The 17769-nt window shown below is 39.8% G+C and overlaps 1 protein-coding gene across 5 annotated transcripts in view; it reads left to right on the top strand.

Moving 5' to 3' along the window:
• The window catches only part of BBX (BBX high mobility group box domain containing), a 280826-nt gene that overhangs the window by 168801 nt on the left and 94256 nt on the right, over positions 1 to 17769 (top strand). For all 5 annotated transcript variants that reach the window (XM_082654201.1, XM_082654204.1, XM_082654203.1 and 2 more), the window contains 2 exons: positions 10952 to 11122; positions 16635 to 16877. In XM_082654201.1, coding sequence (XP_082510327.1) covers positions 10961 to 11122; positions 16635 to 16877 — 405 coding nt within the window. In that variant the 5' untranslated portion in view covers positions 10952 to 10960. The remainder of the gene's footprint in view (positions 1 to 10951; positions 11123 to 16634; positions 16878 to 17769) is intronic.

Genomic DNA, 17769 nt, shown 5'->3' with positions numbered 1-17769 from the left:
TAAGATTATTTGCCATCTTTTTAGAGTAAAGAATAGTAGCTTAGGAAAAAGAAATTTCCATCTAGAGGTATCATAGATTGTTGATTCTTAACTAGAACCATTGTTTCTGGGTTGTTTTTTTTTAAGTTATAATTCGAGATCAGGATGGTTAAAGACATCCAGACCTTTTTATTAGTTTAGAAAACGTTTTAAGTTAATATAAATGAAAAAATAATTTTTAAAACTTTGATTATTTTAGATGGAGTTCAGTATATTTGCTTTTAAAAATATGCATGCTCATTCTTACAATTTAAAGGGCTGTATGCAAACTGGTGCACAGGAGATTAAATAGTGTTCAGTGATGGGTACAGGAGAAAAGGGAATAGATAATTATTTCTCTTTATGAGGTCAAAATTATTCATTGAGTCATTTTGACATTTGTTGCCTAGATACTAGAATTTCCAAACAAGTAAAATTGCCAGGTGTTCTGGTTTGGTAGTTTGAGAATGCTGTTTGAAGTTGGTGCAAGCAACTTCTGAGATGGAGGGTCACAGGGCAGGAAGAAAGAGCAAGGCATGGTGAGGAAGGAGCAGAAAAGAAGCAGTGGCAAGTGAGAAGCAATGAAGGTGACAGGAAGAGACCGCAGGGAGCAGACCCGAACAAGTGTTTTCCCACAGTGGGCCCGGCTCTGTGTCAGGCCCTGCAGATACTGTGGTGAACATTATACAGCCCTCGTTCCCTGTCAGAGCCAAGTGGGATATACAGAGGGAAACACACCGTTTCTTTGGGGGATGGATATCGAGTACAGGGTACTGTGGAGACACCTAAGAAGCACCTCTTTCTCAGACTAGTAAGGGCCAGTGTGGGCTTATGTGAGATCCGAGCTCCACTGGGAGGAGACAGTAGTACAGATGCTAAGAGGTGAGAGTCCCTGGTGAGTTCCAGGTGATGGCATGTAACACAGTGTAGGTAGAGCTTTAAGAGTGAGAATTGAGCAAAGAAACGTGAGCCGTAAAACTAAGTAGGGACGAAGAGCCTTGTGTGCTCTGTGAAGAAAGAGGTTCGGACGTCTTCCTGAGTATATTGAGGGACTGACTGTTAAAGAGATTCATGCAGGACAAGGGCATGAGCAGATATTTGTAGTGTGGAGAATTGAAGTCAGCATGGCTATAGATAAGAAGACCAGACCGCTGAGCCAGTATGGGGGATGGACGGGAGCAGACCATACATGTAACAGGTGGAGGGGACAGAACGTGGTGAGAGGTTAGGTGTCAGGGCTAGGAGCCGTTTGCAATGATTTGAACTTACGGTGAGAAAGTAGCAAAGATAGTATATGTTTTCCAGATGTTTCTGTGAAAGGAAGGAATGTCTAGTTCCTAGGCACCATGCGGGCTCTGGCATATTTCCCACGGATACGGTGGAGACACAGGGCTGGCCCAGGCAAGGTGTTTTTCTCTGAGAGGCTAGAAATCAAAGATGTAAGCGTGAATTATTGAGGTAGAGAAGCCAAAGCCTGTGACACAGTTGGAATGAGCTGTGAATACTTTCTAGGAAATTAATCCCAGGCTTTAGAACCAAGAAGATTAGGAAGGAAGTCAATACGGGAAGTGCAAGGTGGAGCCTGTGAACAGTCTTAGTACCAGACAGGCCAGTTCTTCCTGGCTGCTAGTTTCATGGCTTGGGGTTAGGCAGTCTCCTGGCCTGATGGCTGGAGGCCAATTTGTACCAAAAACGAGGACTAGCTAAAGGAGGAGGAGGATTCAGAGAGGGCCTTAGACTTGAGATTGTATACAGAGCAAAAGAGAAGTTCAACTACTGTGGATAGTTCATCAGTAGTTCATCAAAGAAACTGAAAGACTAATGGCCCAGGGTAGCAGGAAAGATGAGAAGCATAGACTGGGAGTGAGAGGAGAAGCTGACCTTGAAACTCTGCCTTTGAGATAGGGTAGAAGAAACAAGTTTTGAAATTGGTAGGCAAGGTGGGACTTTGGGAGGGTCCACATATGGAGACCTTTCTGTCAACCAGGAGGCAAAGACATTTTCTTAGAATGACTAGGATTACAGTGGGAAGGACAGTATGGAGAAGCTTGAGCTCTGGGGACAGAAGACCTAGGTTTGAATCCTGGCTCTGTCACATGCTGGCAGAATGGCCTTGGGCATATGCTGTTTAAGCTTTGTCATTCCCAGCTGCTTCCTGTATAATATATGACCATTATAGTTCCTTTCTCCAAGAGGTATATGGAGGATTAAAGAAATTAATTCATATACAGTGTTCAGCAAGTAGCAAAGGTTTAATCAGGTTAGTTATTATTAGGAGGCAGTATTGTATAATGGTCCAGAACCAGACTCCGAAGCCAGACTGGAGCCAGATACTGGTTCCACCAATTATGTGCTAGCAGTGTGACCTTGGACATTCTGTAATGTACAAACATAATGCATAGTTAATCAGGTGATCAGTAAATATGTATTCAACTTCATTGACAATAAGTGACTCCGTGAGCTTGTCTTCTTGTGCTTCAGCTTCTTTCCAGTGTGATAATTGTGTCCCACCATTTTGATACATATAATATTATTAAAACCTTTTTAACTTAACAAACTAAACAAGGCAAACTATATGTTATCTGTGCCTCAGTTTTTTTCATCCGTAAAAAGGAGATTATAATAGTACCTACCTCTTAGGCTTGTGGTGTGTTAAGAGAATTAATAAGTAGAATGCTCTTAGCTTCTGGCACATAGGAAGCAATATATACATAAGCATTATATATATAGAAGCATTTTATACATATATATATATAACTATTATTACTATCCTTACTCATCATCATCAGTAGGGGTTGAGGAGAAACCAATAAGTTATAATGGGCACTGTGGGATTGGGTGGGACTAAGACACGTCAAGACTATGAACGAGCACTGAAGACCAACCTGAGATTGGAAAAGTTTGTAGTAGTGTGAGACCACGGGAGCGGCTGGCAGCTTGGGGATAGACTGGGAAAGAAAAATGGTTAGATGAGTTCAGAGTTGAGGTGAATTAGCAGACCAGTTATGATAGGAAAAGAGAGCTAGTGAGCTGAAGGTGCTATGCTATTGTATTTTGAGAGAATAATGAGAGTCAGTAACAAATAACCAGAGAGGGGAATAAAGCTATGAAAACATGTTCTTAGACTGGTACTGACAGCTGCTTGGAAGTGACTTAGATTTCATTATATTTATTACATCGCCTTGTCAATTTGCCTGTTTCTCCTCTCCCCTCCCGAGCAACCCTTCTGGGTTCTTATTTTTCCTTCTCTGCATATTTTCTTTTCAAGCCTTATATCTCTTCTGCCTTCTAGCAAAACAATGTAAAGAAACAGCATACTAAGAAAGCAGAGAGGTATTGTTTCTGTGTTCACTTCCTCATGTACTCCCTGTCTAACACTGGATGTTTGCTCTGACAGATCCAGAAAATATAGCATCTGGCGTGTTCTTTACCCTCAAGGGTCTCTGTGGGAGGAGTTCATATGGAATCATTATACATATATTGTACGGGAAAATGATGATTGTTATACAATCAAGTGTCAAAAAATATGGCACAGCCATGAAACGTGGGTGGCCAAAACCGGTGCTCAGGAAGGAAAGAGACAGGAGCTGGGTCAAATGAAGATAGCTCCTCAGAAATGGGAGTTCAGGGGGACTTGCACAGAAAGTGAGAATGGGTGTGTGGGGTACAGTGTGCAGGCCTGGGAGAGCTGAGGAAGCACAGGGCAGGTGCTGCCAGACAGGACGACACCAGCCCGGCAGGGGAGCAGAGGCGGCAGGGGCGATGGTTAAATGAGAGGTAAGGCTGTACACTTAACTCCCACAGTGCATAGCTCAACATGCGATCAATAAATACGCGTTCAGCTGCATTGAGAATAAATGAGGAAGAGACTGCCGTGAGTTTGTCTTGTTGTGCATCAGATTCTTGTCGGTGGGATAGGTATGTCCTAACAATATAATAAATGGATTAAAAAGAAAGCACCTTTGTTAATTTAGAAACTAAAAGAGGCAAATGTATTATGCTAAGCCTGTTGAAGGATAGGAATTTGGTGACTTTGTGATGAAGAATGTAAATGCCACCATAAAATTATAAGAAAACAGAGAGTTGGGCTTTTGGGGGAGCGTGGTGTGATGGGGAACATGTTCCACCCTGTTACTGAATTCCTTGTGTAAGTAGTTTTTCTTCCCTAAGTCACTTCTTTTGGTGCCTTATCTCTTTCAAGGTAGCTGTTGTTTCTGTCTGTAGCCTAGAGTAGCATGCATTTTGAGAACCATGTTAAGCTCTCCTAAGGCTAAATGTCATGGAGTTGTAAGTATCAGAGATCTTAGAATACATATTCCTTCATGAGAGAAGGACACAGGAACCAGAACTGCCAGTATAGCTAAGCCGTTCTTTAAATAGTGTGTGTCTTATTAATATTCATGAAGAGCATGTAGATAACATCTTGACAGAGTTAAAGTTTCAACTTGAAGAGCTACTGCTTTTCAATAAGGAGTGCATTTAAAGACACTCTGCATGAATAGAGTGACTGAATTGCTTCTAAAATGAGAGTATTACTTTATAGAAAGATATTTTTCATTTAATCTGTCTACAGTTTAAAATTGTCATTAGAATTACAATAAATAATAATTAGCACTTATAGGGCTTTAATCTTCAAAGAGTTTTAAAGTTAATCTAATTTAATTGTCGCTTGGAGTCATCAGAGATGTACACTTACTTTTCTGCTGTGAACCATTGAAAGTGTTCACTTTCTAACCCTTCAGTGCTCCCTTTAGGTAGTTCCGTGGCTCATAAGCTATTTGTTCCATGGGAAATGCCCAGAGCATCAACAGATGGAAGGCTTTATATTAGAGCTTCTTGTCCTAGGTGTGCTTTTGGGCTCTTGAGTTGGGCTTCCTGCTTCTAGCGCCAGCTTCTCTGCTAACTGTGTGACCTTAGGCACGTGGCTTAACCCTCAGCTTCTTCAACTGGGATGCATAGTATAGTACCTGCCTCAAGGGTTCTTATAAGGATTAAATGAGATAATGAATATTAAGTATGAAGTGATTAGTATTTAATAAATATTAGCTGTGTATTAGTATTGTTTTTAAAATTATCCTGAGGAACAATTCATTCTGGGAAGTTGTGATATGTGGTTAAGTGTTAGGTGAGGAAATTATAAGCCATAAATACCCTTTACAGGGACTGCTGTGTACCAGGCTCAGTTTGAAGTCCTGGGCCAGAAAAGTAAGAAACCATGACACCTTCCCTCTAGAAGTTCACAACCTATTTTGTGGAGGATAGTGAGGACGTAGATAAAACTAACTGAAACACCATGGTAAGTGCTTGACCAGCAAGCTCAAGTGTGATCAAAGAGCGATGGCATTTGACTTAAGATTTTCACAGAAAGCTTTAGAAGGGAAGTGATATATTACCTGGGCTTTGGAGGAGGATGTCCGTTTTGGCAGAAAGTGGGAGAATTTTAGGGAGTGCGCAAGGCAGTGGAAGCAAGGGGTGTCGAGAGCAGCGGCACTCTCAGAAGGTTTTAAGCAGGTTGGTCCAACTTGTGGGAAGCTCTAGAGCTACCGATTTACCACCATTTCTTTGCGCTGATTTTTCATCTTCTCTGTAGATCCGAGACAGCTCTAAAGCTTTACAGTCTTAGTTGGACCCAGGAGAGGCCTTACTTGAGGTTAGAATGCATGGCTGTCTGACAGTGAAATTTCCTGGGCCTCCCTTACCTTCCCCTGTCTCATTTGGTCTGAATTTCCATTAATATGATTTGAATGGGATTTTATTGGACATTTAGGAAACAGTTTAAACTCTAAAATACCCCTGTGACACAGTTAAATTTACACAGTGTTTTAAAAGCTAAAGTGTACTGATTGCCTAAGTTGTGAGACAAGAGGAAAGACTAGAGGATCTTACAGAATTTATGACTATGCCAAGGCTCTGTTTCTGACTGTATATCACTCAGACAAAAGGAAAGAAATTTTCCGTCTTTCTTTTTCAGTTGCTGAGGCTGGAGGTTATATCATCTGGGAAGCATGTGGACCACTGTTAAATGGGAGTCCTCTGTGCTCTCTCTTGAACTGCATCTTAGGCTGAGTTAAGCAAGAACGTGCTGCCTGTTAAACCCATACTCCCTCTAAGAAGCTTGTGGGTAAAGGGAGGATTTACTAACATGGAGTGAGAACCTTCTAGATGCCAGGCTCTGTGCTGGGTGTTATATAAAAAGTGTTCTCACAGTAGAGCTATTACTTAGTTTTAATGTGTGGAAAGATCAGCAAGATGAATAACTTTACAACAAGCAGTTAGTGGCAGGAGGCCGGATTCTAAAGGAGGCCTGTTAGGCTCCAGTGTCCATTTTTTTCTTTTGTTAAACGTGGTATTTACTTTGTCCTGTTTCTTCTATGATATTTCTTCTTTAAATTTCTCATGAAGTTTGACCTCAGTAAAGGTCTTCATGAATGGACTTGCTGCACTTGAAGAATAAAGGTAAATGAAGTTTTTCCTAATTTATCACCAAGTTGATTTACATTTACATCAGTATTATGAGTACTAATTAGGGTAACTCATCTGGCAAAGAAAAGGGAACACATGGGTTGGTTTGTTTTTATAAGATAAGTAAATATTCAATACAGCTGACCCTTGAATGCAGGGGTTATATAGCTTTACAGTCACCTGCCTGTACCCATGGCTCCCCCATCTGTAGATTCAACCAACCGTGGATCATGTAGTAATATAGTCTGTTTTTATTGAAAAAAATTTGATGTATAAGTGGATGCTCACAGTTCAAACCCATGTTGTTCAAGGGTCAACGGTATTTTGGATAGGGACCTTCAGCCTCCATCGTTTGATAATCTCAGCAACATAATTTTATGATATTGAGTCTTTCAAGTACAGGGTCCACTGGTAGTTGAATAACCTGATTTGTTATTCTACAGTTGCCATGTAGAAAGGAAGAAGGACCCCTTTTGAATAAAGTCCCCCAATTGCTTCATTCATTACGTATAGATTGCTAGCTTAATTTGCTCATGTTCCAGAACAAGAAGCCGAACTTTATAATGTGTGTGGGGGTTTTAGTGGCAAAATAATTACAAACAGCCCTCTGTTACTGTCAAAAATTAACAGAACTTAACAATTTTTCCTCCTCATTGTTGAAATAGGAAAAGCAATATGCTTGAGTCTCAAAATTCTGCCTTCTTTTTCCCTTTTCTTTCTCAGAAGATGTTTTTCTTCATCTTTTCTTGCGTTCTCCTCTCTTGCTTTGTCATTACTTCTGAATGATAATCAGGAGCATCATCCCCTCCCCCCTCCCCCCCCACACACATTCTTCTGCCTTCTTTCAACAGTTTGAAAACAGATCCATGGTGAATTAAAAAGTAATCAGATAACTATAAGTTATTAAAATCTCTAGTTTACAGTTTGGGGTATTTCATGGTCATTAGGTCAGTTACACTTTTCTTGACTATTTTGTCCCAGGTTTACTATCTTCAGTTCAGCTTTCATTCATGCCAAAAATACTTACTTCCCCCCTACTTTGTTCCAGACTGTGCTAGAGGTTATCAATCTTACTTTTCGTACAGCCCAGGGGTTCGGTGGTTCTCACACAGAACATGCCGCCCTGGCCCGCATTCAGTGTTATACATAGTTTTCAGACCTCCTTTTTTCCCACTCAGGAAGAAATAGCTGAAGTCACAGGAATGAGAGAGATGGGGGTTAATTTTGAAGCCATTCTACTGTATAAAAATAGTGAATTATCACCATAATTTAGCATGGAGTTTCATATGGTTGTTTATAACAATTCTCACAACTGACTGATCTTCATGTTCTGATAAGCCAGATGCTTCTATATAAAGATAACTAGTCTTGGATCATCAAGAAAAAGGCCTAGTGATGGAGGTAGGATGTACCCAAATAATTGTAATTCAAGGGAAAATGTGGTAAGTGTTGTTAGCAATATAAGATCTTTCTATTGTATTTATGGAGATGGAGAGATTAATTGGGAGTATCAGAGAAGATATACATTATCGTAGTGCTGTAGCAGCTATGTGGAAAGAATCAGAACATTGAGGTGGGAGGAGGTGAACGTGGTTATTTTGAACCCCAAAGCCACATATACCATCCATTCATTTGATTCTTGATATTCTATTTTCTGTTTGAATATTGAAATTACACATAAATATGTGCAAAGGCACATACACTTAAACACAATTCACACATAATCAAATAGCATAATCAGAATCCTTGAGGCTAAATGATGTATTTTTCTCTAGGCACCGGCAGTCACTTTGACCTCTCCCGCTGATAACAGCTTGCCTGACGTATAGTTTCCCATTAATTTCTTTTATTGTTTAAAAAATGTGTTATAAAATATCCGGTATTAAAACCCAGTATGGGTTTAATTACCACTCAAGCATCTCATCCTGAAGTGATTAATAAGCCACAAAAATAGCTGTTTCCTCTTCTCTCTATATAGCGTTGGTATTTTTAGAAATTGGGTTTTCCATGCCAAGTTTTATTTGTAGATAGACTGGGAATTGTGAAATAGTCTATCAATTCAAAGAAATCGTTGTTCCTTTATTATTTATTAAGAGCATACCAGATAACTAATTCCATTTAAAGTTTTCAATAACTTCTACTCTTGAGGCAGCCACATGAATCATGTAATTGCTTCAGATACTCAGCAGAAGTTTCTTGCTAAGAAAACCACGGGAACATGTTTTTCTCACCTCCCCACCCTTTTTTTTTGGCTAGACACAGCTTTTAATAATGAGGATTTTATCAAAATGAAGATTAAAAGATTATTAAAATGAAGATTTTATTGTAGTACAAGAAATAATCTGAACATCTATCAATCATGGAATAATTGAGAAAATTGTGATATGTTCCTATTTTGGAATATTATATAGTTATTACAAAATGAGGATGATCAAGGTGTATTGACTTAGAAGAGCATGATATTTTCAACTTAAAACTTTTAAATGGCTGTGTTTACTGATGTAGAAAAAGGTACAGAATGATATTGTCCTAAGGATATTAAAGTTGGTCAAAGGATAGGAAAACAGAGGGGATGATTATTAACAGAAGAGAATCCAGAAGTAGACTTATACACATGTGGTAATGTAGTATAGGATAAAAGTAGCATTTCAAAGGAATGGGGAAAAGCTGGATGATTTAATAAATGGTTTGGAACAGTTGGTTAGCTATTTGGGAAAAAAAAAAAGCTAGATCCCTCCCTCACTCCTTTGTCAGAATGAATTCCAGATTGATCAGTTATTTACATGGTTTCTTTAAAATAATGAAGTCACGTAAGTTCTCAAAGGAAACATTAGTGAATATTTTTCCATTTTGAAGTGAAGAAGACTTAAATATGACCCCAAACTCAAAAACAAGGAAGGAAGATTAAAAAATTGCTTATGTCGTATTGTTTTGAAGGCTTGAGAACTAGATGAATATTGAAACTATATGTTCATGGATCCTAGTGTCAGCAACATGGCATTAAAAGTTTATTGATAGGGCTTCCCTGGTGGCTCAGTGGTTGAGAGTCCGCCTGCCGATGCAGGGGACGCGGGTTTGTGCCCCAGTCTGGGAAGATCCCACATGCCGCGGAGCGGCTGGGCCTGTGAGCCATGGCCGCTGAGCCTGCGCGTCCGGAGCCTGTGCTCCACAACGGGAGAGGCCACAGCAGTGAGAGACCCGCGTACCACAAAAAAAGTTTATTGAAAAAAAAAGTACTTTGCAAGTGTTTGGACCAATACAGATTTAAACTGACCAAAACGACCACCACCCTGTGATTTTGGCAATGGCATTTACGTTTGTAATTGTCAGCATGAACCATTTAAGTTGATGGCATTTAACTGTATTGTTTCAATTTTCACATGACTATGTATAAAGAGTAGTTTGTGTATAAATGTTACTTTAAATGAATGAATGAAAAATATTAAATAATTATGAGAAAGCATGTAAGAAACTGTGTATAATTTACCTTTGGGCTGTGGGACTGGGCATGATGGAGAAGGTAAACCTCATTTTTTGTTATTTTCACCTTTATAATATAAATACGTAGTTTCTTTCATTGAGAAAAACTTTTAAAAATATTCACTGAAAAATAATTTAGAATTTTCAGCTTCTGAAAGATATTGTCAGATTCATAGCCTGTCTATAGCCTAGCTATTTCAGCCAATCGTCTTTTAGGGGAAAAAAGCCTAGAGAGCAAAACTTTGTTGCTCTCTAGGGCATATGTAATAGGGAGATGCAAAGATCTTTGTGATTTGTTGTATCTCTAGGGCATATGTAATAGGGAGATGCAAAGATCTTCGTGACTTGTTGTATCACAGGCCGGTGCAGAAAGGTGCTCATCCCACTAAGTGATTCATGCGTAGACCGGATCCTTGGAGGCTGCACAGTTAGTTTTTGAAAAATGTGTGTCGTCTTATGAAATACTTTTATTTTAAATCTAAAACACTTGATTCTTATAAAGCATTCATTTTACTTAATAATACTTCAGACTCATATTTATCATAGTATAGAATGTGAAATTCATGTAAATTATGATAAAATAGGAGTCGTTGGAGAATGTAGGGAGGCCCACCTCTGTGAGCACCTTTGCTCCCCTGGGAGGCATCTTTCACATTCCTCTGGTGGAAAACTTTGAGAAACACTATTTTGAGTAAATACGAACAGATGGCAGTAACTTGTAATCATCCTAACACTTTATTTGGGTTTTGAGTTCTGAAGTTATGAAGTGGAAGGAAGCAGATTTCATAAAAGGCAAATTTTATTAGCAATTTAACCCACTAAAATGAATGTTTGATTATGTACTTAGTTCTTACTGAATCCAGTAAATGTCTAAGCTGGTAGATACTTTAATCATTAAAACTATAATCCAGTTAAAGTTAAGGAAGCTAAATAAACTAATTTTAATCAAATTTACTTTCATTTCTGTTTCTCCTTTTTTTCATTACTACAGGTCACAGTAATGAAAGGCAGTAATAGAAATAAAGATCATTCCGCAGAAGGAGAAGGGGCTGGAAAACGACCAAAACGAAAGTGTCTTCAGTGGCATCCATTGCTAGCAAAGAAACTTCTTGACTTTTCAGAAGAGGAAGAAGAGGAAGACGAAGAGGAGGATATTGATAAGGTAATTTCCTCCTTTTATTGTAGAAGTTTTAAGTTTATTTGACCATTCATTCTGGAAACTGCAGTGAACCTGTGTGGTGCAAAGGAGGCGTTACTAGAGTGAGTCTGTATAACTTGAATCCTAGTTAACTACTTAATCTACATTTTTATTCCAAATGTTGATGACTCTTAAAGTATCTGTAGTAGTAGTTTAAACTGAAACAGATCCTTCTTTTTTTTTTTTTTTTTGTTTGCGGTACGCGGGCCTCTCACTGTTGTGGCCTCTCCCGTTGCGGAGCACAGGCTCCGGACGTGCAGGCTCAGCGGCCATGGCTCATGGGCCCAGCCGCTCCGCGGCATGTGGGATCTTCCCGGACCGGGGCACGAACCCGTGTCCCCTGCATCGGCAGGCAGACTCTCAACCACTGCGCCACCAGGGAAGCCCCAGATCCTTCTTAAATAGTATTTCTGTCAATTAACTAATAATTTGCAGACAATATTCAAACGCAGTGAGTTCATAAAATTTCATGTGCTTACCTGCACCCACCTGTTGCTCCTGGCCTCTCTTTCTTCCCTCCCAGCCTAGCCTTGCCACCATAGGCAGGTTCAGAGCTGTTCAGGTTCTCATTTCTGAGGCCTCCGGAGCATCTGGCTGCTGTCACCCCTCCGTGCCTCTGTGCTCAGTCATTCCTCCTAGTCCCCTCCTCTGGTCTCACACTTGAGCAGCCGGCTCTTGCGAGAAAGCCACACAGCCATGCAGCTGACTTTAGAAAGCCACACGTCCCTTCAGATCTTGGCGTGACTGGTTCCTCCTCTTCATCATTCAGGTCTCAGCACAAGGACTACCTCCCCATCATCTCAGGTGTCCCTCCCACCCAGTGTGCCTTCCACGTCTGAGGATTTCCTCCCTCACACTTCTTCTTATATGCCTTGTGTTTAGCTGTGCACTTGTTTATGTCTGCCTTCCTAGACTAGGCTATAAGCTCGGTAAGAGCAAGGGTCTTGCCCTTCCTGTCCTCTTCTCCTTCCTCAAAGCCTAGAATGGTGGCTGGCACAGAGTAGATTTTGAATAGTTATATGCTCAGTAGAAGAATAGATGAGTACTGGACTTCCCTGGTGGTGCAGTGGTTAAGAATCCGCCTGCCAATGCAGGGGACACGGGTTCGAGCCTTGGTCTGGGAAGATCCCACATGCTGTGGAGCAGCTAAGCCCGTGCACCACAGCTACTGAGCCTGTGCTCTAGAGCCCATATGCCACAACTACTGAAATCCGCGTGCCTAAAGCCCGTGCTTCTCAACAAGAGAAGCCACTGCAGTGAGAAGCCCGCGCACCGCAACAAAGAGTAGCCCCCACTCGCCGCAACTAGAGAAAGCCCGCGCGCAGCAATGAAGACCCAACGCAGCCATCAATCAGTCAATCAATCAATCAGTAAAAAATAGATGAGTACTTATTTTGTGTCACTACAAATTTCATAAACATGCTTTTACTATTCTTCAGGCCTTCGATATCCGTTCAGTCTTTTGTCCTAGGCTTGGGTCAGCTCCCTCTTCCACTCATCTCAGCAGGAATTATAAACATTTTTCCTGTTTCACAGACATCTTCTCTGGGTACTGTTTATGGTCTCCTCACGGTTGAACTTTTCTTCTCTTTCACAGAGGCCACCAGAAATGACTCCTTCAGCTTTCTCTACTTACTCATCTTACTCTTATCTCACTCCTTATCCATCTTTTCCTTTCCGTTTTCAGAGAAATGGTGTTATTCTTCCTGTATGAGGAAATTGCCAAGTTTATGCTTATGCTTAGTTTGATCTCTCTGACACATTTGCACCTGTTGATCACTTGGTCCTTGAAGCTGTCTGCTGTTTCCATGACAGCAATCACTCATTTCTATTCCTAACTTCCCAACTATACCATTCTGGTTCCTTCCAGTTGATGTCCCTCCATTATTCTACCTTCAAATGTTGATGTTCTCTGGGCTTCTTATCTTAATTCCTGTCTCTACCCTGGACCTTTCTTCTAAACTCTGGACTTGTATTTCTGACTGTTTACTTGACATATCCACTTAGGTATCAAATCAGAATCTCAGTTTGAATGTGTTCAAAATGAAGCTGTCACTTTTCTCCTGCAAACCCCATCCTCCTACATCTTTCCTTTCTCAGTGAATGGCAACTCCAGCTGTCAAGTTGGTCAGACCTGAAACCTTGTCTGTTTTCTTTTGCTCAAGTCTCACATCTGTCCATCCATCAGTAAATTCTCAACCATACCTTCAAAATAGTTCTCAAGTTGATCCCTTGTTAGCAATGTCACTACTGCTACCTTGGTCCAAGCCACCACCAATGCTAGTGCAGATTATTGTATTCTGCCTCTCTCTCTGCCTCTGCTCTTGCCGTTCTACAGTCTGTTCTCAACAGAGCAGCCAGAGAGATCCTTCCAGAATGGCAGGCCAGTTGTGCTACTCTTCATCTTCATGAGGATGGGGAGTCTATACGCTCACTGTTCTGTCTGCATCACCTAGAACAGTGCCTGCTCCATATCAGGTGCCCAGTAAATAGTTATTAAGTGAAAGAATGAAGTCATCGAGTCCTGTTCTCTTTTTGGTCCACATTCAGAGATCTCACCCGCACCCTTGGTCTTACTTCTTTATATTGGTACATCAGTTCATTATCCCAACTGGGACTTCTCTGCTAAGAGCCACTTCACATTCTGCCACCAGATCTAACTTCTCTCATTTGAGAAAAAGTGTTCTCTGTTGTGTATGAAGGAATCTTGCTGCCAAAGTTGGAAACACTCTTCTTCCTTTTTCAACCTTTACATCCAGTTAGACACCAATCACTCTTGGTCCTACCTCATTAGTGAATATTGTTTCTGTTTTCAGTTCTCCATTCTCGTGATTACTGCCTTGATTCAGCCCTGTCTCCATTCTCGCATGGACAGCTGAAATAAACTTTTAACTTGTTCCTCTAGTTTTGTTTGACTCCAGTTTTGCTACTGTAATTCATGCTCAACACTGATGACAGGAGTTCTCTCAAAATACAGATCTAACAATGTCTTTCCCCTGCTTAAAACCACTCATGGCTCTTCATTGCATCCAGCTGTGGTTTCCATATCCTGGTCCAGTGCTAGTGTTGATTTGTTGCAGTGTTACTTGGCCTCTGGTGAAAGAAAAATAGGTCCAGATACCTTTTCGTTTTAATTTAATTTATATATCATACATTTATTGATTTGTTTACTTACTTTTTGATTAGTTAATGTAATGAAACAGTTATAATATTAGATAGTAGTTAAAATTTTTTTTTAATGTTCATACTTGACAAAACAAAAAGTTGGTAATCTCTGTTGGTCCCCTCCCAAGGGTTTTTATTGATCCATGCAGTCTGAAGCCACTCATTTACAGGGTTAAATGCACATTTTTTTAATCTTCTTTTTTTTTAACACGACAGAGCACATTCTTCATGAAGTGGCCCATACCTTCTTCTGTAACCTTAGATTCCTGTTCTAATCTTTTATATACTGGTACTATTGAGCTGCATATAAGTGTCTGAACTATTGAGCTTTAATCTCTATTAGTTCCCCATGACTCCCCATTGACTACCCTACACGCTCTGATTCATCTTTCAAAAGTTAGCCCAGACCACACCTTTTCTAGGGAGACTTGCCTGTTCTCCTACCCATCTGCTAGTGCTTCATTACTGCACTGGTTCATTGTTGCAGTCATCATCCTGCTTTTTAATTTAGTTGCTTATATATCTTTCTCCTCTCCCCAAACAGTGAGCTCCTTGGGCCAGGATTTGTCTTATTTATCTCAGCTCTTGACTTGAGTTTTACAATTTAGTAACTGAATCAAAAGTTATTCTTTTCTGAAGGGAAACTATAATTACTTCCTCAACCTACGTAATACATTTTTTTATGCCCGATCTTTTTCTGTAGCTTCTTAGTTTCAGAATGCTAAATAAATATTCCTTGAAAACTCAAATCATTTTTAGTGATTGTACACATAATGAGGAAGATAAATCTGTATCCTTCACCCCCAGTAATAATCCCTAATGTATTTCCAAATCAAGTAGCTATGACTTCATGATTGTTCTGTACTATTTGTGTTTGAAGATAATTGATGGTTAATTAAATGCATGTGCAATACTTAATTTAAACTTAAAAGACTTTTAAAAACCATCTAATTGGATGAAGCTAGTGATTTGTCCTAGAGCGTCTGTAACAGTTGCCCAATAAACACGCTATAAGAGAACGTGGTTGCCTTCTAGTAGTAGTTCTCGAAGTGTGATCCCCAGGCTAGCAGCATCAGCATAACCTGGCAACTTGTTAGAAATACACATTCTCAAGGCCCACTCCAGACCTACAGAATCAGAAGCTCTGGGAGTGGGACTTAACAATCTGTGTTTTAACAAGACCTCCAGGGATTCCAGTGCCCACTCATGTTTAAGAACTACTGCCCTACTGTGTAATGCAGTCTAACAACTACCTCGATCCTTCTTGATTTTAACTGTGAAGCAGCAAGTAAAGAAATGGTTTTAGTAAGCATACTGGACTTCTGTTCTTGGTTGCACTGTCATATTTTAGCCTTAGAAGATACTTAACAATCCTGTTATATTCTGAGATTCTGTGATCAGAAATGTGCTTTAAGAAATGTAACCTGCAGCCATGCGCAGGAAGTATTGTAAGAGATTGGAAGCAGGAAGACAAGGCCATGGGCAAGAGTGGTACTAGGGCAGTGGCAATGAGAATTACACAGATGGAGAGGATCAGAGCTTTGCAGAAGTCCTTGAAGACCTTCAATGAAATGTTTAAGAAAAGGGAGGATTCAAAACAGATTTTGAAAGTTTAAGCCCTATCACCATTGAATTTCAGTGGACAAGAAAGTGTGATATCTACAAGCTTGAAAATTTACTATGTAGCTCTTCCTTCAAATAATGTTAGAGGTCTGTTTTGATTTTTACACTAGGAGGCTCCACTTGTGATATGCACAAAAACATTAAGTAGTCTGTATTAGATTTTTATCTACTTTCATGTTAAACATTTTCATATTATTAGTTGTACAATAGCACATTCCAAAGAGTAGAAAGACAGAACTAATGCTCATGTGTCTTATGTGGATATTGTTGTTAATCTTGAGACCCATATATCACAGAATGGGTTGAATCCTTCATTCAATAGTTAAATACTAATGTTAGACCAGACATTAAGCTATACACTGTGTATGAGGAAAATAAGAGAGCTTTTGTCCTCAAAGAGCTCACTGTTAGTGAGAAAAAAATGTAAGCAATTATAACAACAATGTGATATATGCTGTAGTACAGACATGCACAGGTTGCTGTAGAAACTAAGCAAAAGAAAACATCTTAAGTTGGTTACCAACCACAAACAGTGGTTGATGACTTTTAAAAAATCGTTTTTTCCCCCCAATTTGTAAGTTGTTTAAGTGGAGCTAAGGAAAAATACAATTTGAAAACCAAGACTAATTGCTAAAGCAAAGTTATCCAGGATGTGTTAAACATTTGGCTTTTGTTTTATTGCTAATAGGTTCAACTTCTTGGGGCCGATGGTCTAGAGCAAGATGTCGGTGAAACTGAAGATGATGAATCACCAGAACAGCGAGCCCGGAGACCAATGAATGCATTTCTCTTATTTTGCAAACGTCATCGCTCCCTTGTACGTCAGGAACACCCCAGGCTTGATAACCGAGGTGCTACCAAGATACTAGCTGATTGGTGGGCTGTTCTCGATCCAAAGGAAAAGCAGAAATACACAGACATGGCCAAGGAGGTAGGTTACAGTGACGAGGTTTTATGGTGACCGTGAGCAACCAATCCTGTAACCCCCAGTCAGTAAATTTGGAGTCCGTGCTAAAGGTCTAGCAGCACGAAGGTGAATCCTTGAATCAAGTGTTATGTAAAGACATACAAGCTTTGTTCCTATTCCTGAGTTCCAAGTCCACCTTGCAAATACTGGTGAGGTGCCAAAAGTAACCTATTACCAAGAAGTTTTTTTGCATTGTATATATTCCACTGATTGATGTGGGGGATTGATTTTTATGAAGGTGATTTTATTTATTATGAATGGTTTTTGTTTTTAGTATTTCTAGGAACCCGCTTCTGCTGTCAGAGAATGCCCATAGTAAAGATGACAATATTAATCTAGTTCTGATGCTGAATAGCTTTGTAACCATATCTAAGTCAATCTCTGGGTCTCAGCTTTTCTTTTCTTTTCTTTTTTTAAAATATGTTTTTAGAATGAGAAAGTTAGAGCAAAATTTGTATCCCTTCCAGCGCTAATACTTTTTGATTTTGCAATAAACGCAATTATCAAGAGATTTGCCTTGACTTGTTTCTGTAGGTTGTGCAGCATGAATATTTAAAACCAGTAAATGAATGAATGGCAGTGGAACAGGATGTACTGTGATGTGTGCGTGCATGTAAACACTGTGTAGGCAATAGTTGGGGAGAAGTATTTCTATGCAGGAAGGCTATTCAGAGAGGTGGGGCATTAATTCCAAAATGTGAGTAAATTTCTTGAAAAATTGTATTCTAGTCTGTTCCTAAAATAATCTTAAATGAATGTGAGTTCATTATGCATTTAAAATGTATTGTCTAGTGGATTTAGCAAGTAAGGGGAAAGCAAAGCAATATCGTTGTGGTTAAACTTGAAAGGAGTAATT

This window comes from Grampus griseus, assembly GCF_964374135.1.
Source record: "Grampus griseus genome assembly, chromosome: 5".
NCBI classification, from domain to species: Eukaryota; Metazoa; Chordata; class Mammalia; order Artiodactyla; family Delphinidae; genus Grampus; species Grampus griseus.
This window is presented reverse-complemented; position numbering and strand designations above follow the sequence as displayed.